The sequence below is a fragment of the Vipera ursinii genome (genome assembly GCF_947247035.1).
Source record: "Vipera ursinii genome assembly, chromosome: 2".
Lineage (NCBI taxonomy): Eukaryota > Metazoa > Chordata > Lepidosauria > Squamata > Viperidae > Vipera > Vipera ursinii.
In genome coordinates this window covers 72,876,645-72,900,909 of record NC_139513.1, presented here as the reverse complement: position 1 = coordinate 72,900,909, position 24,265 = coordinate 72,876,645, and the positions used below count along the sequence as shown (strand labels likewise).

Here is a 24,265-nt window from a genome sequence, read left to right as displayed (position 1 = left end):
AAGATGGCGGCGCCGGGAAGGTGGGCATTCTGCCGTCATAGCAACCGGGGCGCCCAAGGTCCACCTCCGAGGCAGCGAAACCAATCGCAGGTTGATGGCATTACGAGCTTTCTATTGGTTCTCATTTTTATTGGACTACGTATCCGTCACTTCTCCAAATTCTCTGCGCCTTCTGCGACTGGAACCCCGCCTCCGGTTTTCCAACGCACGCTGCGCAAATGTGACGAAACCAACCTTTTTTCCGGAGGCTCTCTCCTATTGGCTAAGGAGGAGTGACTCACCAACCAATCACAAAAGCCTTTCGCTGCTATGCTGTATGTCTCTCTCGAGGCTGCTCTTTTAACGATTGACCTCTGAGCCTTCGTAGGAAAGTGATTCTTAAGCTAACTTTCCGCTGCTTAGCCTCTGAACTCTGGCAAGACGTATTTTTCATGCTACCTTATCTCTCAGGAGGCTTTCTAAATGTTTTACAAACTCCAGTGTTATCCTGCCTGCCCTCTGACTAAGATTGCCTTAAATTTTACTTTTAAAAAAAAGTTAGTAGCTTTAAAGCGTTTACAATAATAATGACTGAATATATGTGCTAACATTACCAGATTTACTAACAAAAATTCGTCTGGCCTTTGCAAAAAAACAAAGTATTTTTTAAATTTCTTTGTTGCCAACTTGTAATTGTCCCATGGTAAATCATCCAGGTCAAATGGAACCCATTACACACACCCCAACCCACCAAATAATTTATATTTTCACAAAACAACCTCTCTTTTTTATTTTTTTAAAAAAATCATATTTAAACAAATTTCAATTCAAACCTGCAGCAACGAGAGGTGCAGGTAAATGATAGTTGCTCATTGTTGTTAGCTGCAAAGTTGTGTCCGATCCATCGCGACCCCATGGACAATGTTCCTCCAGGTCTTCCTGTCCTCTACCATCTTCTGGAGTCCATTTAAGCTCACGTCTACTGCTTCAGTGACTCCATCCAGCCACCTCATTCTCTTGTCGTCCCCTTCTTCTATTGTCCTCAGTCTTTCTCAGCATTAGGTTCTTCTCCTGTGAGTCCTTCCTTCTCATTAGGTGCTCATAGGTGTGCATATATTTCACACCTACTGATTTTTTGTTTGTTTGAAAACCTCAATTACTAAAATCATTAAGTTTTCTTGGCCAGTATTAAAGGAAGAGGCTAATGACATTTGGAACTGTTTTAATTATTGAAGACAATATGTTTAATATTGTTCATTACATCTAACCAGATTTTTTAAAAGTAGGTCACAGCTATGACAATAATTCAAGGTATCACAATGGAATATAATTGATGTAGGCTTTCTGCTAGTTTTCTAAGCAGCGAGAAATACAATATTTGCCCATCAAAGGAAATTAAAGGAAACTTTTGACCAAGACAAAGATAAGAGAATTTCTGAACATGGCAGTTTCACCAATAAGAAAGTAAGTTCACATATAAAGTATCAATCCAAGTAAAATATTATTTTTAAATGTAGATCTTTTTAATGAAATTCATATTGTAGCCACATCTCCTGCATGTATCCAGAAAGTGCTTTTCACTCATCTGAAAGTCAATAGTACATGAAAGCTTTATATTGGCCTTCTATTCTACACACAATTGCATATATGAAATATTGACTATGTAATAAAATTTCACAGAAAATTCTTTTCCGGAAATTCCCACTGTTATGTTGCGGGTTCGTCGCGCAGGAAAGAAGACGAGGCAAGTGAGTTCAGGAAAGCTCATGATTTATTGCTTGCAGAATCTGAACTGAGAATTGGGCTGCAACTAGCAGCAATTTATAGCCTAGCCCCTAGGCAGCAGCCAATAGGTTTAAAGCAACCATTGCCGCCTAGGGACAGCCAATAGCAGCACTGGAGACCTGGAGTCTGGGTAGCTGGAGAGCCATTAGCTACTCCAGCTAACCATGTGGTATTACAATTGAGCCCAATACATAACACCCACAATCTTAAATGCATAGAACTTAACAGATTTAACTGTTTACAGGATCTAGCATCCAGCATCATATGTAATAGTTGTCAACCAGTGTAGAAGCAAATTTAAAAGCTGAAGTGTAGAAGTTAAAGGTAAAAGTATTGCTTTTTCATTTTCGCTTCTTAGTACGTTAGTTGGTATTTTAATATAAGAGCTCTTGAGTCTGCAAGTAGTACATAAGCTAGCTATCAAGAAGAGTACCTATTAATAAAGGTTATCTAATTCCAAATTCAATAATAACCTATAATTTGTTGAGATTGTTCCTTTAAGTCGAGAAGGATAGTTATTATTTTTTCAAAAGTAGTTATGATGCTGATTCTTTTATATCCTTTCTCCAGAAAGGATTTAAGTTACAGTGGTGTCAGCCAATACACATAGTAAATTACTGGTAACTCAATCTTATCCTTACTATGCAGTTCAATATCATTTTGACATTTTGACTTTTACTGGATATCCATATTCCCAATAGGCACTCCCTATTTCAGTTCTTATTTATTTGTTATTCTTGAATTCATTTGATGTTTGTTCATCTTCTCTCACTTGCTTCAGCTTCAGCTAGCAGCTGCTTGGGTTGATAAGAAAAATATACCATTGGCTTAATTTCACCATGTTTTCTTTTATTTCAAATGCAACAGTCTTTTTTGGGGGGTTTTCTACTTTTTATTTCAATAATTTCTTTTTTCCACTGTGTATTTCAATATATTTACTGTAACAGCTAAACTTACTTTATTAAAAAGAAATAATAGAATCCTATCCAATAGACTCTAAACACATTTACCTGTCATTAATTATTTGTATTTAGGCAATTAACTACTTTATTGTGCAACACTGAGAATTTACAGATTCCTAATGTATAATAATCTTATATTACTTCCAGTAATAAATCAAGTTGTTTCAATTGGTGCTCCAGCAGAGGGCACTTTCACATCACAGGTTTGTCCTGGCCACTACTGCACACCCAAAAACAAATTGTACTATAGACTGCAGCAGGGCTTTTTTTTTCTCATAGAACGCTCAGAACAGAGTTCCGGCACCTTTTTTGGATGGAAACTTGCAGGGTTGGCAAGGTGGGTTGTATGACATGTGTGAATTCCGGCACCTTTTTCTTTTACAAAAAAAAAAAGCACTGGACTGCAGTATTAGGGCGACATACATATTCAGCATTTAGACTATATCCATATTTTTAAAATAATGCACTGCTGTAAATACCACCATCGTCCATCATTTAGACTACTGCAACGCTCTCTACATGGGGCTGCCCTTGAGGACCACTCAGAGGCTTCAACTGGTGCAGAATGCGGCCGCGCGAGTTGTGATGGGGGTTTCCCGATATTCCCAACCGGAAGCCAATGCAGCTCTACTCCGTGAGCTGCATTGGCTTCCGGTTGCCCTCCGGGTGAGATTCAAGGTGCTGGTGATGACCTATAAAGCCCTGAATGGCTTGGGTCCGGGATATCTGAGGGAACACCTGCTGCCAGCATCAAGTTCCCTTCGTCCAGTGCGCTCCCACAGGGAGGGTCTTCTCAGGGTGCCGGCGGTAAAAGATTGCCGGCGGATAACACCCAGGGGGAGGGCCTTCTCTGTGGGTGCGCCTGCCCTCTGGAACCAGCTGCCCGTAGAGCTCAAGACTGCCCCTGACCTACGTTCATTCCACCGGGACCTGAAGACTTGGCTCTTTGAGCTCTCTGGCCCAGGCTGAGAATTTTAACTGGGGTTTTATTTTCAGGGATAATTTAATCTTTTTAATTGTCTTTTAACTTTGTATTTTGTATTGGTGTGATTTTAAAATGCCCTGTAAACCGCCCTGAGTCCTTCTGGAAAGGGCGGTATATAAATCTAATAAAATAAATAAATAAATAAATTATATGCAGAATTTTGTTAGGAGATAAAGAAGAATCAGTTGAGTGAACAGTTAGTGGCAGGCTGCAATACTAATACCCAAGTTTTGAGCAGCAGGCTGTTCTCAGAAGACCTTTCACTCTCTTCTCTAAATACAACACCTCCCCTTGAAGCAGAAAGGGAATCAATCTGGCAGACATTTGGACCACAGCTGATCTGAAAATTGCTATTTCATGCCCCCAACATCTCTGACTTCTGATAACTTCATATGTCAGGGGAAGATTTTATTTATTTATGTTTATTCACTTTATTATATTATAATAGCACTAATGTGAGTAAAGCTTTGCCTAGGGAGTACCTGGAAAAAAATATGCCCCACCATGAATCCAACCTAATCTGCACTGAATAAAGTGTTAGAAAATTACAGTTACTGTATCTCATGTGGCTGTGTTTGACTTTGGAGCACTTACCCAACAGGCTGGTGCGATGCGTAATTCTTTTATTATTTCTCAGTTATTCAAGCATCCCCAACAATCAGCAAGATAAATGAAACGGAAGGAAAGAAATATGTACACGATGCTATATTGTCAAATGACACAAAACTTCAGAACCACCGAGCTACAACAGCAATGAATATGCCTAACCAGAGATATAGAGAATTTAATATTAAACTCAATTGCTATCCCTTGTTTTTGAACCAGATTTTACAGTTCACATACAATTCTTCTGTACTCAAGCAACACTAAAAGGGCCTTTATTACAGCACTTTCTCATAGAGAGATGTCTTTGTAAGAAGGAGGGACAAATGGGTGGATGTGTTACCTAGTAGTGCCATATCACCATTCTTAACTTCTCCCATAATATGGAGAATTTCCAGATATAGGGGCACCATAGATGGTGGAAAGAACTTCTCACCAATGAAACAACCATGGAAACCAGAATAGCAAAAGAAGAAAGGAAAGTGGCAACCACCGATTATTAAAATACATGATGTAACTAATGGAAAGCTACTGTTGTGCCACCATTATAAACATATATAGCAGATACCCAACAGAGAGTTCCTGGTGTCCAGAAATCTGGGTTCTTCCTTCTCCTTCATGCTCACACCCAGCGCCGTGCTCCAGTGCTGCTGTCAAACAGATAATACTGCCCAGAGACTTGAGACAAAAAATAAGAGCTAGTTAGTTTTTTGCCTACTTTTGCTCTACTTATTTTTGTAGAGCTGCCCATCTTAGAATACAGCTCTAAGACAGAGGTAAGCTGAAATTCATAATGTTATTCAATGTCATGAAATACCTAAAAGCTGTTCCTCTATAGAATTTGGGAAGATAGCGATTTAACCAGAGCTGCCATCAATTTCACTTCTAAATATGAAATGGTTAGACTTTGTAGCGTTGCACAGACCCAGAAAACTCCTAGAGACCCACCAATAGGCATTCATCCTTTTTCAACCTCTAAAGTGGGTAACATCATTTGGCAAAACTTCTGTATTTCAAAGTTACATAAGATTGGGCCTGCTTAATACTTGAATGCAAAACCAGGGGAGAATACAAGGGCTGCAAGTGAGACTGGAATTAAAAAAACAACAACAGGCAAATCACTAATGTGGGTCTGCCAAGAAAGCTACTTTGTATATGGAGGTGATGGAGTGGGGGGATTTTTTTTTGCCCCAGGACTATATCTGGCCTGAATGATTTATGGTGGGCTGCAGGCGGAAAAAATGGGTGAGACAAGGAGGAAAAAGAACTGACACAAGCCTGAGCTTACAAAAATTTAAGAGTTTCTGATATACAACTTAGGCAAAAGAATGTCCATCAGGCCACAAAGGGAGAAAGAGGACCAAAGAGCTGAATGAGAACCAACGGGAACATATGTGTAATCATCTATTTCCATGTAATACAATGAACTATTCTCATATAATTTCTCTCTAGAATTTTTTTAAAAAGTACAATTCGGTGTTAATAATGATGGGAAAGGGCACAGACAGGGCGTCCTTCATCTAAAGTCAGACTTCCCAGCAAGGAATTATTGTATTACCAAGTCCTCTGCAGAGCACAACAATGGCATAAATCCAGTTTGGTCTCTGGCAATCGTTCCTTATTATGCGTAAGGAAACCAGCAACATGCAATAGTAAAGGTTTTCAACTGGCTAAGCTCTGCAGTCTCTGCAGAAGCAAGTCATATGTGACCGCAGCTGCAGCTCTCAGCCTCTTGCAGATAAATCCAGCTTTAGCTAAAAGATGAAGTCTGGTATTTCCTTTCTTGCAATTATATACAAGAGCTCATTTATGGGAAATTGAGAATGTCTGTCTTTTCTATTGCCTGATTGGCCTATGCTATCTCTCTATAGGTCAAGATGATTTAAAACGGGAGATTAAACTTACTGGGGTCTTGAGCCCGGCCATCAAATTGTTGTTCCTATAATGAGAGAGAGAGAGAGAGAGAGAGAGAGAGAGAGATGATCCACCTCTTCCCAAGGGCAAGGAGCCCAGGAAGAAGAAAGCAAGCTTCCTTGAACTGAAGACCTGGCTCTTCGAGCTCTCCGGCCCAGGCTGAGAGTTTTAACTGTTTTTTTTTTAATTTCTTCAGGGATTTAATTTAATCTTTTTAATTGTTTTTAATTTTTGTATTGTTGTTTTAAGTACCCTGTAAACCTCCCTGAGTCCTACGGGAAAGGGTGGTATATAAATTCAATAAAATTCAAATTCAAACTTAACCTTCTGTCATTTAATGACTCGCCTAGAGCAGGGGTCGGCAACCTAAAAAAGAAAAAGAGCCACTGGGAACCGGTTCCATCACAAATTAAAAAAAGAGGGAGCCGCGTGCGTGTGTCCATGCACGCGCATGCGCAAAAAGGTTTTTTGCGCATGCGCGGACGCACGCGGCTGCCATTTTTTAAAAAATGAGATGGAACCGGTTCCCGGTTGCCTGATGGCGACGGCCCGTCTGCAAAGCTGCCGCTTTCGGCAGCTTTGCAGACGGGCCGTGGCAGCTTCCGCAAAGAGCGGCGCCCCTGCCCATTCCGAGAGGTGCGTGCGCACCTCTCCGAACGACCGGAGGTGCGCGCGTACCTCCGCGCGAATGGGCAGCGGTGCCGCTCTTTCAGGAAGCCCGCCGCGGCCCGTCTGTGAAGCTGCCGAAAGCGGCAGCTTAGCAGACGGGCCGCGGCAGCTTCCGCAAAGAGCGGCGCCCCTGCCCATTCCGAGAGGTGCGTGCGCACCTCCGGTCGTTCGGAGAGGTGCGCGCGCACCTCTCGGAATGGGCAGGGGCGCCGCTCTTTGCGGAAGCTGCCACGGCCCGTCTGCTAAGCTGCCGCTTTCGGCAGCTTCACAGACGGGCCGCGGCGGGCTTCCTGAAAGAGCGGCACCGCTGCCCATTCGCGCGGAGGTACGTGCGCACCTCCGGTCGTTCGGAGAGGTGCGCGCGCACCTCTCGGAATGGGCAGGGGCGCCGCTCTTTGCGGAAGCTGCCGCGGCCCTTCTGCTAAGCTGCCGCTTTCGGCAGCTTCACAGACGGGCCGCGGCGGGCTTCCTGAAAGAGCGGCACCGCTGCCCATTCGCGCAGAGGTACGCGCGCACCTCTCCAAAGGTTTGGGGAGGTGCGCGCGCACCTCCGCCCATTCGGGGAGGTGCGCGTGCACCTCTCCAAACGGGCGGTGCCACTCTCCATTTGGAGAGGTGCGCGCGCACCACTGCCCGTTGGAAGAGGTGCGCGCGCACCGGGCGGCTGGGAGCCGCAAGAGACGGCTCAAAGAGCCGCATGCGGCTCCGGAGCCGCAGGTTGCCGACCTGTGGCCTAGAGCAATAAAAGAGGCCTCATCCGTATGTCCTGTTCGCCATGGCATAAGGCAGCTCACTGTTTATCAAGAAGAAAACGTCATTCTCAACTTATCCCTAACCCACCATGAGAGCAGCTTTTGTCAATCTTTTTTTTTTTTTGCTATACATCAAATGTGGTGTTTTCCAGGCTGTTGCTCAAATAGTGTAGTGTGACCTCATTTATGACCTCATTTCGTTACGGGCAATGCCTCCCCTCCAACTGCTTCATATACACATCTGTGGGCATAACCCCTCCCTGCAATCCCCAGGTAGCTTCCCTCCAAGGCCTTTCCGTCTTGGGCTGCTGGGATACGTCTCCTCCTTGAGAAAGACTCTTCCTAGAAAAGACTGACCCTAAGGCAGTGTCTGAAGCATAGTATGGTTTCCCTATGTACCAGAAAATCCTGATGTTTGGAAACCCTGATACAGCAGTTCCTGTATGGATGAAGCGCCAGTGTATCATTGAATACTTAAGAATTTCAGCTGATGTGAGTAAATTCCATTACAGCCATTTTTTTACCTGCTCGTACCTTCATGACATCCTCCAGAGGAAAACTCTAGCTGATTGCATTGAGCAGACAGTGCCATTTTACCTAGTCTAATGCAATTTTGGTCTACTCCATGAGATACTTCCCTTGCTACTTACAGCCAGTGTTCCCTTGCAATACTGGCAGCTGGGATGTAATTGACAACAGTTCTGCCGGTTCCCTTTCTAGCCCAAATGGCAAGAACGAACATCAAATTGTATATTGATTTTCTGTAAGATTGGCAAATCTGTATCCAAAACTAGCCCAGCTAATGGGGCTGGGGTGGGGTTTATTTATTTATTTAGATTTATACAGTATACCGCCCTTTCCCGAAGGACTCAGGGCGGTTTACAGGATATTTAAAAGAAAATCAATACAAAAGTTAAAACAAATTAAAAAAGATTAAATGAAACCCTGAGAGAAAAACCCAGTTAAAATTAAAATTAAAAATTCTCAGCCTGGGCCAGAGAGCTCGAAGAGTAGGAGTTTCAAGGCACCTTATCCTTGTTTTTCCCTTCATTAATGTGTGCTTTGAGCTATCTTGATAGAGGTTTACCAATCTTATGTAGATGGCAGACTCATAGGCATGCTAACCATTCTTCCTGCCACTTGGGCTTTCAGATGACCTGTTCAAAAATAGCCCAAGTGACAAATTATTGCTATAGAGCACCTCCACATTGATAGACTGCCTTCTGGGAAGGTGGCTAAAGCCTCTGTCCTAGGAAACTAGCCACACTCACTCAAGCCTGCACCACCACACTTTAAGGACAGCAATTGATAATAGATTCCCCCACTGACAGCTGACGCTGGATGGGAAGGAACAAAGCCACAAAATATTGCCAAGGATAGTAGAAGAGGGAAGAAAGTGTGGAGAGAGAGGTTGGCTTTTTTTGGTTCCTGCTCTCCAGTCACTCCATGGGAGGACGAACAGACAGCAGAAGACCACAAGCTTTCTGATATCAGCATCAAGGGAAGTGTTCTCCATTCTTCTTTTCTCCTCTCCCCACATTATGCAGACAGCTCTTTTTCTGCTGATGTTAAACTGGCTCCCACACTGAATAGCAGCACAACATGGGAGACCCAAGAAAACTCTTGTTGCTGCTTCCAATCACTGCTGGGAAGAGGCACTGCTATCATTCTAACAAGATAGACAAGCAAGTGCTTGGGTTGATTTTATTTTATCAAACAGTTCCCACATTACATAAAAAGCCAATATGCAGAAGAACGCAAAAATAGTGTGCCACAAGGATGGTTGCAGCTGACCAACTGACAGAGACAACAGCGATTTAAGCACAGTCTTAAATGCAGGGCTTTTTTGTCATAGAACACTCAGAACAGAGTTACGGCACCTTTTTTGGATGGAACATTGTAGAGTAGGCAAGGCGGGTTGTATGATATGTGTGAGTTCCGGCACCTTTTTCTTTTACAAAAAAAGCACTGCTTAAATGTAAAAAAAAAAAATCAAGCTAGGTCAAGATAACATGCTAAGCTTGTAAGCCGCCCTGAGTCTTCAGAGAAGGGCGGGATATAAATGGAATTAAAATAAATAAAAAAAAACATACCAGACTCTGCAAGTCAGTGACATCCTTCTTTTTCTGCTTCCTTGCTTCTTCTGTTACCTTATAATTTTCCCCCGCTTCTTTGTTCCTACACAGTGTGAGACATTGCATGAAAAAAGAGCTCTTCCATTAGTATCCTGACAGAAGTCTAGCAGAACCAACAACATAAAACAGTGTTTTCAAACTTGACCACTTGAAGAGGTGTGGACCTGAACTCCCAGAATTCCCCAGCCAGATTTGCTGACATAAAAGATACAGCCTGGAGCTCTATCACAAATTAACTGATGTTAACTCCAGTTTTCTCTAAGCTTGTGCCCACAAATATATGGAGACTAGAGCAGGACCATGCCTGTATGGCTAGGTGTACTAAGAATTACAGTCCCAATACATTTTAGCCCATACAAATCCACCCCCAATTTTTCTAGAAGCATGTGTAATGAGGGTTTTAGACACCAAGTGTCATCCTTTGCTGCAGACAGATTATCAAAAAAATAGTAGAACTGATTTTTCAGCAACTGCAAAATCTCATTGCTATAGTTGTGCATGTTATACAGTAAATGAACGACATCACTATGAAAACTGTTCTCTTATCATTTTTTTAAAAAGGAAAGATTGCAAAGGAGTAAAAGTGACACAGAAATGAGAACAATGTCTGATGAAATTTCTACAGCTGGGTGAGGAGATTGGTAAGGCAAATTGAAGGGGTTTCAAACTGGGTCAGGATATCCTGAATGGTCATAAGCAATTTAGAAGGGGATCACAGTACTTTTAAAAACCTGATTAGACTTGTGCAAGTGACAGTGGAGCACTATTAAAACTGTCTCTGGGCTTTATTCCCTGTTACCTACATGCTCACAGTGGGCAGCAATTCCATAAAGTTTGAGAAGTCATGTAATACGATGTTTGAGAAGCCATGGACTATGTAGATTAAAACTGAATTATTGTTGTTGTTGATTAAACATATTTTTAACTATGGTTAAAAAGAATAAGAAATTTTGGAAACATATATATTAGTTTAGGAGGGATATATATTTTAAATAGTATGTTATTTTTTGTTTCCTTACTCTTGCTCTCCTTTTTTTTACTGTTTTATCTATTCTTTAAGAAATGTAAATGTGTTGAGATGGTTTATGTGGAAAAAATAGACTTAAATGTAATTAATTTTTGAGAAAATCTTAACCGGAAAGAATACTTTGAATTTTGTGGGAGAAACAAATTTAAATAAGGACTGTAACAGGATCTACGATGAGGCAACCAGAATGATTAGAAGAAAAGAAATATTATATTGATGTGATTGTTATTTTTAGGAATATTGGGGAAAATTATATATTTAATTGTTATCTATCAAAATAATAAGAACTTTATTAATTCAATGTTTGCAAAAGAGGACATTTTGGGGAAAAGAAGAAATCAACTAAAAGCATTATGTGGATTATGGACTATAGAAATTAATTGTTAGTGATTCTTTTACAAATGTAAACCCAGACAACACACTGTTTACCAATTATTAAGTGATCTATGTTTAAAGAATTTCAACTGTTGGGGTATATTCAGCACAACCTCATCCATATCACACTTGACACTTCTTTAGATGGATAGATGAAAATTTCCTTAAGTTGTGAGTTCTATTATTACCAGAACTTGTAAAACTATTATATTGATAGCAGTTTGTTCAAATACTGTATTTACCAGTCAGCATTGGCCTGCAATGTATTCCTATATCTAGGTATATTCTTTGGCAAATGCCAATGTTTACAAATTATGTTTCTAATTCCACAGATACAGCTTTGATGTTGATGGTATGCTATCTCATTTTTCTTTGTTTGTTGGGGTTTAGAAATAAAGGATCCTAACTGATGGTTTGTATCTGTAGCTTATTCCAAAGTTTTGTCCCCAAACCTAGACATGAAATACAGTAATCCTCGACTTATGAGCACAATTGACCCCAACATTTATATTGCTAAGTGAGACACTTGTTAAGTGAATTTTACTCCATTTTATTCTTCCTTGCCATAATAGTTAAATGAATCACTGCAGTTGTTAAGTTAGTAACAGGGTTGTTGAGTGAATCTGGCTTCCCCTTTGACTTTGCTTGTCAGAAGCTCACAGAAGGTGATCACATGACCCTGGGACACTGTGACCGTCATAAATATGAATCAGTTGCCAAGCATCCAAATTTTGATCACGTGATCATGGGGATGCTGCAACAGTTGTGTGAAAAATGGTTATAAGGCAGTGCCATTGTAACTTTGAACGGTTACTAAATGAACTGTTGTAAGTCGAGGACTACTTGTATGTGAAATAGTATTTCCCCATGAAGATGACTAGTTATCTATGACAAGAGGCACTTACTTGTTCTGCAGTAGAGGCTGAGATATCTCCCCTGCTGGTTTTCTGAAAGCCAAACAAGAGTAGAGTCAGTTTTCGGGAGACATCATCTCCGATTTGAATGTGGTCAGGGCTTTGAGAAGGTATGAAATAAATCATAATGTTTTTTCAGCTTGGAAGATCAGGGAATGGTTTTTTTGGAGCATATAGTAAATTGCAAAAACAATCATGTTTTCCAGGCAGGGGAAAGGCCATAATATATTCTACCAAATCATATCATGCTCCTTCATTGAGGATTGCTCATCTTTGGTTTCAATTATTTTCAGCTTTTCATAATGCATCCTGAAATAGCTGGTGCTAATAACTGTAGCCATCCTGGACAAGGTCCATCTAAGCAGTTGCTAATAGTCAACTTGATGACACATAATCAATAAGTCAATCTCTAGTTAATATTAGATTTCAAGCTAGTAACTCAGATATAATTTTCCTGAATATTCACCTCCGGCAGAATTGCCAAAACAACAAACCCAAGGCAGAAAAGAAGAGGATTCCAGTGAGTGTAAGAACCACCACAAACCACGGATCTGGTGCCCAGTATGTCACAGTTCTGTGCAAAACAATCGGCTTCTTGGGGACTGTCTGAAATCATAATAGTGTAAATTTAGTATGCAGAGACACACAGCTTTTTCAGATGCTCAGCTCAGCCCAGACAAACTCTACCCATGTAGCTCATAAAAGAGCTAAATTATTGGGTGCTGATTCTCCTTGAATTTTATGTACATTTTTTTCAATCCATTCTTTTTCATAACTCAGATTCAATCTATTATCCCTTATTCAACCTGCAACAGTGCTTCAACAATGCCAGGGAATGTTTAGCTCTGCTATGCCTATTGAGAATTACAATTTACAGCAGCCCAAACTAGTATGATTAATGTTACCAGTTCTAGGAAGTTTTATTAAGAAAAGATGGCAAGTTATAAATTCCCAGCCAATACTTTAAAAAAAAAAACCAATTGATATTTTGGGGTTCATTAAACCATAATTCAGACCAAGATCATATGACTTTCTTGATGATACTGCACTTTGTATCATTTGACATTCTCTCTCAGTAGCTAAGTCAGAATGCTTCACAGTAACAGCCACAGAGTCATTCACTCTCTCACACACACATATTCCAAATCACATGGAGAGGGGGAAAAAGTACCATAAAGTAACCAGAAGACTGTGATTTAAATCCCAATTTGGGCATGAAAGCTAGATGAGTGACTTCGGGCCAGTCATTCTCTTTCAGCCCAACCTACTTCACAAGTTTGTCATTATGGGGAAAATAGGAGGAGGAAAGAGTACTATATATATATATACATACATACATACATACACACATACATACATACATACGTGTGTGTGTGTTTGTGTGTAAATATGAGCTGTCACTGCTGTGACTACTGCCTGTGGATGGCCTTGGCGGGTCGAATCCCGAGTGCCGCGTAACAGAGTGAGCGCCTGTTACTCATCCCAGCTTCTGCCAACCTAGCAGTTCGAAAGCACGTAAAAATGCAAGTAGAAAAATAGGGACCACTACGGTGGGAAGGTAACAGCGTTCCGTGTGCCTTTGGTATCTAGTCATGCCAGCCACGTGACCACGGAGACATCCTTGGACAAGCACTGGCTCTTCAGCTTTGAAACGGAGATGAGCACCGGCCCCTAGAGTCAGAAACGACTAGCACGCATGTGCAGGGAACCTTTACCTTTAATATATATATATATATTCATTATAGTGAGATAAAAATAAAGTGCTAATTCCCCAGTGCCTCAGAAAATCCAGTGGGCTTTCCCATTGCCAAAACTTACAAAGCAATCTTTAAATGCCACTTTTCCGGAGGCATCTAAATGCTTCATTATGGAAGCCACATAGATAAAGAAATACAGTATCCATTCTCATGACCTTTTTCACAGACTGGGGAAATAGTCTGTGGGACAAATAGCAAAAATGTGATATCCCAGTGATGCAAATGGAAGAAAACGTTTATGACCGCAACACGTATGACTGCTCACCGTAGTAGTTGTGGTGGTAGTAGTTACTGTTGTGGCCCAAGGGATCACATGAACAACAACTGTGACTGTGGTGCTGAAGCGAGGTAAGCTTTCACTATCTGTCACTTCCACCAGAAGCACAAAAACAAGGGGATCATAGATACCATCAGGTCTATAGGAAAAAGTGTTAGGAAAAAGGCTTTGTCCTTCCATGCGAAAACGCCCATTTACGTTGCCTAGAAAAGAAAAGAGCATTGCTGTTTTAAGTGAGTGTCAAATTTATTCCTAATTTAATTGCTCATAACTTTCTGCCCGAAACCCTTCAGAAAGCTATTTGAAACTGATCCACAATCACCCTCGCTATTTTAGATCTCTGTCAACACCAAAACTCAGTAGGCATTGTCATCCTGAGCCAATTAGTGCTCTCCCTCTTTCCTCTACAGCTGACCAATGCAGGAGAACAAAAATCCAGTGAGTCGAGGGATCCTCGGTGCTCTCTGAGCTTGCTTGTTTTCTTGCAGACGTTTCACTACGCAAACTAGGTAACATCATCAGCGATGATGTTTGGGTAAGGAAACGTCTGCAAGAATACAAGCAAGCTCAGAGAGCACCAAGGACCTCTCATGTCAACGGTGAGCTACAAATCTTCTCCTTTATTAGTATCCAGTCAGTTGCCTTCTGAACTACTGCAGTGGCATTTATGGAGTAACAACCCTATAATCACACTCTACATAAAGATGATAAATGGCTAATGATCTGCCTCGTGAATCATTTTTTAAACATGTAGTTGTTTACGCTGTAAAAAATATATAAACAAATCCATCCAAAACTTCTCATTGCCAGGCGTTCCACTCCACTGTTGCACTAAAAACCTTCTGTGAGTTGTGAAAGGAATATTATTCCTTCTTTCGTTTTTCAACAAGGTGCTCTTCCCAAAAACTGTAATCAGGGTTTCATGTAGCTATTCTGTCTGGAACGATAAGTTCTCGATGTAGGGATACATGAAAAGACAAGCTCCAGAAAGAAGACACCTTAGTGGAATTTGAAACGGGGAGGGGGGAAGGTTCCAGCTACTGCGTGATTCCTGTCTTGAGCCAAAGAATTAGGATGTAGGAAGAAACCAGTTTTCCTTCAGTGAGGAAATGGACTATCCCCTGCAGCAAGGACAATCCTATAAAAAGCTGGTCCCTTTTCATTTCACTAGGCCACAGGTCTGCAACCCATGGCTCCGGAGCCGCATGCGGCTCTTTCAGCTGTCTCCTGCGGCTCCCAGTCCTCTGCCATGTGCAGTCCAAAAAAAAAAAAGTGGGACTAAAAAATTTCAGCCAATCAATTCAAATATGCAGGGTAGGTGCATATCTCGCCTTGGCTCCACTCTTCAGTCAAACCCTGTTCTGTGCATGCGCGCATGTACGCGCATGCGCACACATTTTTTGCGGCTCCCAGTTTTTCCTTCTGTGAGGGAACCGGTTCCGAGTGGCTCTTTCACTGTTTCAGGTTGCTGACCCCTGCACTAGGCAAAAGAGAGGGTAGGTTTGCCAAGCATTGAAAAATGACCCACTCTCTGCCAGCCTGCTTCTTTTATGTTCCTCCATTCCGAGTGCTCTCCCACTTGCTGGGCCAGTTGACTCCAAGCAATTCTCACAGAAGCCTGATCACCCCCCCACACACACTTAGCTTATTTTGAACTACAATTCCCAGGGGTAAAAATCCCTATCTCAGACCATCACTAAAAAGTCTAGGGCCGTGGTGGAGAACCTATGGCACGCGTGCCACAGGTGCACACAGAGCCCTCTCTGTGGGCACGTGCACCATCGTCCCAGTCCTAGGCCTTCAGCTGGGTTTTATAACCTTTTTGCTTTAGGCCTCTGCCGCTGTGTGCAAAAAAAGGAGAAAGGTTCAATCAGTCAATCAATCAATTTCAAAAAAAGGTCTTGCAAAGTTGGGATTGATTGATTGATTGAACTTTTTAGTCTCACCCAATCTGCCGTTACCACCGCAGCCATGCCCACCCAATGGGCCACGCCCAACCAGCACCCGATGATACATAAGTGGGTTTTGGGTTTCAGTTTGGGCCCTCGGTCTCTAAAAGGTTCGCCATCACTGGTCTAGGGCAACATGAGGAAGCCTTCCAGATCTCGGGGGGGGGGGAGTCGTTAACAACCATTTTGCAGAAACTGGATTGAACCAACTGGATGCCATGACATCCCTACCTGGACAGCATCCCTGTGGAAAAAATATGCTTTATCTCTAGTAGATTCCCTCTATCATTACTATCTAACACTAACTGGGTCCAGTTTGCTAAATCCACTTTTTGCCTACAATTTAATTCTTTAAGTATCTTATAAGTAGCAGCAGTGATAGCCCTCATTGGTGAGCTTCTATTCTCCAACTTTTTCCCTTTTTCAAGTTCAGTTTATTCCTTCTTTTTCCAGTCCCAAAGAAGACCCTGGTACTGATCTCTTTTAATTTATTTAAGCAGGTCCCGGCAATTTGCGACCCATTCCATACCACGAACAATGTTGTAGGCCAGTTTGGTTCCCCTCTCCTCATCTTTACAATCAATATCTGTGATTTTTATATTTCTGGCTTGGGTGGAGTATATGGAAAACATCAAAAATGATTCTTCACACCTAGGAGGATGGTCGTTCACATCCTGGGGATATAAAAGAAATTACATTTCATGGTAGACAGTTCACAGGTTCTCAAACATTCTCCTCCTTGTTGCAATGATCAGAGACATTCCCAAAAAACAAGTCTCCAAGCAAGAAAGATTTCCAGACCTCAGGCTTCCCCTAATGCCACCAAGGGAAAGAAGCTATTGCAACATGTGTACAATTGTAATTCTACACGAACTAAATAAGACTTTAAAAATAGCATAAAGCAGCTATTTGCAAAAGTGATTTTGGGCTGAAAAAGTAAAACTTTCTGCAGTTGGTTATTTGCCAGATGAGATTACAATATAGGTAGTCCCTGACATATAATCATTTGTTTAGTGACCATTTGAAGTTGCAGTGGCACTGAGAAAAGTGATTTATGACTGCTTTTCACATTTACAGCCATGGCAGCATCCCCAGGGTCACATGATCAAAATTTGGATGCTTGGCAACTGGTTCGTATTTATGACAGTTGCAGTATCCTGGGTCACGTGATCACCTTTTGCAACTTTCTGACAAGCAAAGTCAATGGGGAAAGCCAGATTCACTTAACATCCATATTACTAACTTAACTGCAATGTCTCACTTAACAACTCTGACAAGAAAGTTTGTAAAATGGGGCAAAATTCACTTAACTGTCTTGCTTAACAACATAAATTTTGGATTCAATTGTAGTCATAAGTTGAGAACTACCTGTATTCAGTGGGCTATCAGGCATTTCTCAAAGTACTGTATTAAGAACATAACCCTCAGTAAAACCTGCTCCATTCCAGGCCTAACAAAAGTTTTAGAACTTATTTTTGTTAGCAGAGCAACAAAAGGGAACATGGTTACCCTGCTTTTCTCTTGTATTAAAGCGCTCAGGATCTGAAGCAGGCTGCTATTTACTACTGTAGGTAGTTTTAAAAGTTGCATGCAAATTCCAGGCTAGAAAGTTAAAGCTTTCAGAGATGATGCTATTTTGTACATTTCAGTCAGTGTTTGCACCACTTCGGCAGAACCGGTAGCTAATTTTTTGTTGCCCAGGCCCAGAATGGACTTCCAGAAGCGGCATCCACACAGAAAACCGGTTGTTTACATATTTGAATCCCACCACTGATTTCAGATGTTTGGGCAACAGTTACCAACCAGCTCAGCTATTGGCCTAGGGATTGTGGGAGAATGGGCAGTAAGTCCAGTGCATCTAGAAGGCACCAATTTGGCTGCTGTATAACTGATCTCTCCCTACTCCCACTTTTATAAAATAAAAATATATATGCCCATGCAATTTCTGTTTTCAAGACATCAGGTTTCTGACAGAAAAGACCCACAGAAAGGCATCTTTATAGCAATAGGTAGGACAACAGGCCATGTTTCTCCTTGCAGGACATTTTAGAAGAGTGATAACCTGAAAACCAATAAAATGCACCATTGTAGAGCCTATTAAAGAGCAGAAGTGGGAAGATATGAATATATAACACAGGATACATTTGCCTATAGGCCCCACTAACCACGTAGCAGATGAATAATTGTAAATCATAGGATAAGGAGACTGTAATGTATTGGGCTTGCTTGTTAACACCACGTGGTAATGGCTGGTAGGTTGCTAGAGCAGGGAGCTAGCTAACAGCTCCCAGCATCTCAGACAACCCGTCTCCAGCGCTGCTATTGGTTGCCCCTAGGCAGCAATAGGTTGCTTCAAACCTATTGGCCGCCACCTAGGGGCCAAGGTATAAATTGCTGCAGCTGCAGCCACTGTTTTCTAGTTCAGATCCTGCAAGAAATAAACCATGCTCTTTGCTGAACTCACTCGCCTCGTCTTCATTCCTGCGCAACGAACCCAGTACACAACAGAGACTGTTCAAAGCTCAACTTTTCCTAGCACAATACTGGCCAACCTTTCTGTGAACAGAGTGGCTGCACCCCCATTTTTAAAAACTGGGGGAACACCTAGTCATGTTGCTATATAAGCTAGAGCTGAACATGTTGTCTTGTTTTGGTTTTTCTTTGTTAGGGTTACAGTAAAGCATTTAATAAACTTAATATTGTCTTTATTGAAACACACATATCTGTAGAGATATGCACCTTCTCTCTCCCCCCACCCCAATAATAATGTCCCTAAAAGTTGGGGGTTTGGTATCTATTGCTGCTGAATTGTTCAGCAGAGTTTCATGGGCTATCAAGTGTGGTGGGAATCCAGCATACATGTCAGAGTTCCCCAGCCATCTCACTTATCAACTGCTTGATCTGGGGGATATAATTTATGGTGCACTGGGGGGGGGGGTAGTCAATGCTCTGTATCAACATACTGTAGCTTCTCTTCTATTTTCAAATTACCTGCACATAAATCGTGACATTACATGTTGTTGTTTTCTGGGTGCGAGGAGCTGCTTCGTTCTCCAGGTCTTTTAGAATGACAGCCAGATGATACACTTTCTGGTCTTCATAATCCAAGGGCAAAAGTACATGCAGCTGACCTGTGACATATTATAAAACTATGCTGGGTAATTTCCAGTTTAATCTGCATCCAGACCCAGCCTTTTCCTCATCAATCTCTATATCCACATGCCACTCAGTTCAGCTAGCAAAAATATAGTTGGTGCTTATTTATTATACATAGAAAATATCAAAACATTTAACTGGAAAGCTGGGATGGAAGGCAGGCAAAAGCAGAGAAAGAAAGAAACATGAACAATGGCCAAGGAACTTCCTTTCCTTTCCTTTCCTTTCCTTTCCTTTCCTTTCCTTTCCTTTCCTTTCCTTTCCTTTCCTTTCCTTTCCTTTCCTTTCCTTTCCTTTCCTTTCCTTTCCCTTCCCTTCCTTTCCTTTCCTTTCCTTTCCTTTCCCTTCCCTTCCTTTCCTTTCCTTTCCTTTTTCCTCCATAATTAAGCTATTTGACACTCTGTCCAATTTAGCTAATTATTTTTTGTAAACTTTATTTTCTTCTTTAGGAATTGTTTGTCCTAAAAGATATAGTAGTGCCCATGCTATATTTTACAGAGTTTGGAACCAGCCTTCCTCATACAGTTGCTAAACATACTTCAATTCTAAAGATGCGAGATCAGTGTACTGCTGTATTCCACCTAAGGTAGTTCTGATAGAATCAGATTCAGACAAGTAGATAAATGAGTGAAGGGAGATCCTTAAGGCTTAAGCTGTTTGGTAAATAAAGCCTGGGGAGGCCCTGCCAAACAGGACCACCATTAGCTTACCTGTATAGCTGCTAATGTAGAAAACTCCAGCATCTGCATCCATTATGCTGTATTCAATGTTGTTGAATGGATAGTCTTGGTCAGTGCCATTGACATTGCCAATGCTGGATCCATACTTAGTATTCTCTGGTACACTGAATTCCCGCTTTGAGCACTTTGGGGAGAATTCATTCACTCGCCTTACTGTCACCAGCACAGGTACAGTGGCTGCAAGATAAAGAAAGAAACCCAGAAAGCTTATATGATGACAAAATTCCAGTGTTATGTATTGGGCTTAATTGTAACACCACGTGGTAAGCTGGAGCTAGCTAACAGCTCCCAGCAACTCAGACACCAGGTCTCCAGTGCTGCTATTGGCTGCCCCTATGCTGCAATGGGTTGCTTTATACCTATTGGCTGCCACCTAGGGGCCAGGCTATAAATTGCTGCAGGTTGCAGCTCAGTTCCTCAGTTCAGATCCTGCAAGCAAATAAACATGACCATTGCTGAACTCACTCGCTTCGTCTTCATTCCTGTGCAACAAACTCACTACAGAACACTGGTGACGAGGATGGGATCTGAAAGTCACTAGGGGAGAGGCAGCGCATGCCTGGTGGGAAAGGCATTTCCCCCCCACGGTCGGCTAGCCAGACACACTAGCGACCACACACTCAGTGGATCAGTCCCTGGGCATCAGAGAAGCAGGATCAGAAGACGCAGGAACCAGCTGAGAAGATCAGAAGAATGCCCAAGGTCAGAAGGCTGCAAGAGTTCGACATCAAGCGACCAGAAGGATGGCCATCATACCTGTCCCAGGTCAAAAACTACCTCCGGGCGAACCAGCTTGCAGTAGATGGACTGAAGGCCGCCATGCTGCTCTTTGTGTGAGGCCCAGCAACATTCGATCTGGCTGAAAACCTGTTCGCGTCAATGCCGCTTGAATCAGTCTCCTACACTGATCTAAAGAAGAAGCTCGGAGAACATTTCCAACCGAAGATGTCGGTGATTGCCTGGTGCTACGCCTTCAAACAACGAATACAGCAGCCCGGTGAGACCGCGTTGGAGTACATCGTGGCCTTGAGGCAGGCCGCATGCCTGTGTAAATTTTCTGATGTTGAAGAGTGACTTCGAGACCGGCTCGTCTGCAGCCTACGAAATCAAGAGCTGCAGCAAAAACTTTTTGCTAGAGCTAACCTGTCATTCACTGAAGCCCAGGACAAAGTCATGGCAGATGAAGCCGCCGGGGGAGCCATCCGAACAATCCGGCCCGCCAAAACAACACAGCACAAAGAAGCCGTCCACCACGAGGACGCACCAAAGAATCAGATGAAGAAGATGCTGAAGTTGACAAGCTGCACAAACAACCCAACACTCAGCACTGCAGCAGCAAGCAACAAGAGACTCCTTACAAAGCAGATCTCTTACCTAGATGTAAAGGTTGTGGTGGCCGCCACCAACGCACAGACTGCAGATTCCGGTCAGTCATGTGCTGGGCCTGTGGCAAAACTGGCCACATTGCAGCAGTATGCAGAGCTCGCCAGAGGGACCAGCCATCGAAGCGCCAGTCAGAAGATCCGACCAGGAGAGGTACCAGGGCCCAGGGGCCGTTTAGCGTGGGGTTTTGTGCAAGCCACAGAAGTGTATGCTGCACAGGGGCCCGACGCCTCCTAAGACCCAAATTTAAACTTCAGGTGGAGCTACAAGGTGTCCCCTGCAAAATGGAGTTGGACACAGGCTCAGCCGTTTCCATCATTTCTCTGGACACATTTAATTTCATGTGCAGTCGCAGTAGAAAATGGGCACCTGAATGTCGTAGAAGTAGGGGGACAGAGAATGAGTCTAATTGGACTCAATTGGTTTGATGCATTAGGCATCCAAGTAACCAGTATCAACCGGACACAAGCTTTGAATCTAACATCAGTATGCGAGGACTTTGCAGACATATTTGATTCAGCCCTAGGAACATACACAGGCCCACCTATATCATTCAAGCTAGACCCCAATGTGGTCCCCATTAGGATTAAGCCTCGAAGGGTTCCCTTTGCCCTCAAACATTAAATTGACACAGAAATAGACAAGCTTGTAGAACAGGGCATTTTGCAACCAGTTGATGGTGGGGAGTGGGAAACTCCTATAGTAACACCACTGAAGGCCAACGGAGAAATTAGAATATATGCAGACTACAAATGCACAATTAACAAAGCCCTTAAGCAACATGCATACCCTGTCCCAGTGGTGAACCACATCTTGGCATCTTTGCAAGGGAGCACCATTTTCGCAAAGTTAGATTTGGCACAGGCCTATCAGCAACTGCCGGTTGATGAGGCCACAGCCGCTGCTCAGACGATCGTGACTCACAGGGGGGCTTTTAAAGTGAAGCGTTTACAATTTGGGGTTAGTGTTGCACCAGGCATTTTTCAGGGAAACATGGAACGCACGCTTAAAGGCATTCAGGGTGTTTGCCCTTATTTTGATGATGTGCGTATTGCAGGGGAATCCACAGAGGTGTTAGCCAGCAGGCTCAGAGCCGTCCTACAGAGGCTGTGTGAAGCAGGCCTCAAATTTAAAAAGAGTAAATGCAGTATTGGGGTTTCTTCAACCGAATTTTTGGGATTTTGCATTGATACTAATGGCATTCACCCAGCTGAGTCCAAAGTGAAGGCCATTCAAATGGCACCTAGCCCTAAATCAAAAGGAGATCTACAAGCATTCTTGGGCCTTCTCAACTTCTACCATGCATTTCTGCCTAACAAGGCCGCAGTGGCAGAGCCACTTCACAGGCTCTTAGATAAAAAAGCTTCATGGAAATGGACCACCATTCACGAGAAAAGTTTCCAAGACCTAAAGGCACTTTTGTCGGTTAAATCTACTGTCACTCATTTTAGGGAGTCTAAACCAGTCTGTTTAGCATGTGATGCATCCCCTTATGGGGTGGGGGCAGTCTTGAGTCATTTAGAGAAGAAGTCCCTATTGCATTTTATTCAAGGACACTGTCCTCTGCTGAGCATAACTACGCTCAAATTGACAAAGAGGCCTTAGCCATTGTAGCAGGAATTAAAAAATTCCATGACTATTTATATGGCAGGGACTTCACGGTCTTCACAGACCACAAACCACTACTGGGACTCTTTACAACAGACAAACAAACACCCCACATACTTTCCCCAAGAATGTTGAGATGGTCTATTTTTCTATCAGCCTACACATTTAAACTGGTTCACAAACCTGGCAAAGAAATGGGCCATGCTGATGGCCTGAGCAGACTCCCACTGCCACTAATTGAACCAGATCCAGCCCCAGGGGCCAGAATCCTGTCCATTCAGGATTTGCCAGAAGAAACAGCTACTGATAAAACACTTAGTAGAGTGCTTTCATGGGTGCACATGGGGTGGTTAGATAAAAGCCCAGGCTCTGAATTCCAGAGTTATTTTGTTAGAAGACATGAGCTATCAGCTCACAAGGGTTGTATCCTATGGGGAGACAGGATGATAGTTCCCACTTCACTGAGAGATAGAGTTCTACAGTCACTGCATGAAGTCCATCCAGGTATTGTCCATATGAAAGCTTTAGCAAGAAGCTACCTATGGTGGCCAGGTTTAGACAAGGCCATCGAGGCACAGGTGCATGGATGTTATACATGCCAGCAATCAAGGCCTGAAATGCCACATGCTGCAGTTCACAGGTGGGAGGAAACGCACACTCCCTGGTCTAGAATTCACATAGACTTCGCTGGGCCCTTTCAGGGACAGCTCTTCCTCATAGTGGTAGACAGCCATTTTAAATGGCTTTAAGTAATCCCGGTTGCAAACATGACTACTGCTAGGACCATCCAGGTGCTGAGAAAACTCTTTGCCACACATGGGCTGCCAGATATCTTAGTTTCAGACAATGGGGCTCAATTCACTGCTGCTGAATTTCAGGCTTTCCTAAGGGCAAACCTCATCAGACACGCAACGTCTGCCCCATTTCACCCATCCAGTAATGGTCAAGCTGAACGTATGGTAAGGACCACAAAGAAGTCACTAAAACACATAGTAACTGGGGACTGGCATCACAGATTGGCAGATTTTTTTACTTTGCCAGCATTCCACGCCCTGCACTGCTACTGGGAAAAGCCCAGCAGAACTAATTTGGGGGAGATGCCTGATCACAAAACTGGACAGGTTGCATCAAGATAGAGTGGCAGCAGAAGCCTCTCGACCAAAACCCCCGAGGGGGCTGCAAGTGGGTGATGGGGTGTGGGCTAGAAACTATGGGGATGGGAATCTGTGGGTTCCTGGAAAAAATCACTAAATCATCTGGTCCCCTCTCTTACGAAGTGGGGCTGGAGGGAGAGC

At 42.8% G+C, this 24,265-nt stretch overlaps 1 protein-coding gene across 1 annotated transcript in view; it reads right to left on the bottom strand.

The window, feature by feature from the left end:
* Positions 1-4,936: 4,936 nt before the first annotated feature.
* CDHR4 (cadherin related family member 4) overlaps positions 4,937-24,265 on the bottom strand; it is a gene marked incomplete at both ends in the record, with an annotated part of 43,660 nt that continues 24,331 nt past the window's right edge. The window contains 9 exons of the mRNA XM_083351095.1: positions 4,937-4,992; positions 6,220-6,253; positions 9,743-9,827; positions 12,092-12,133; positions 12,567-12,706; positions 14,123-14,337; positions 16,613-16,757; positions 19,075-19,214; positions 19,950-20,156. Of these exons, the coding sequence (XP_083207221.1) occupies positions 4,937-4,992; positions 6,220-6,253; positions 9,743-9,827; positions 12,092-12,133; positions 12,567-12,706; positions 14,123-14,337; positions 16,613-16,757; positions 19,075-19,214; positions 19,950-20,156 (1,064 nt within the window). The remainder of the gene's footprint in view (positions 4,993-6,219; positions 6,254-9,742; positions 9,828-12,091; positions 12,134-12,566; positions 12,707-14,122; positions 14,338-16,612; positions 16,758-19,074; positions 19,215-19,949; positions 20,157-24,265) is intronic.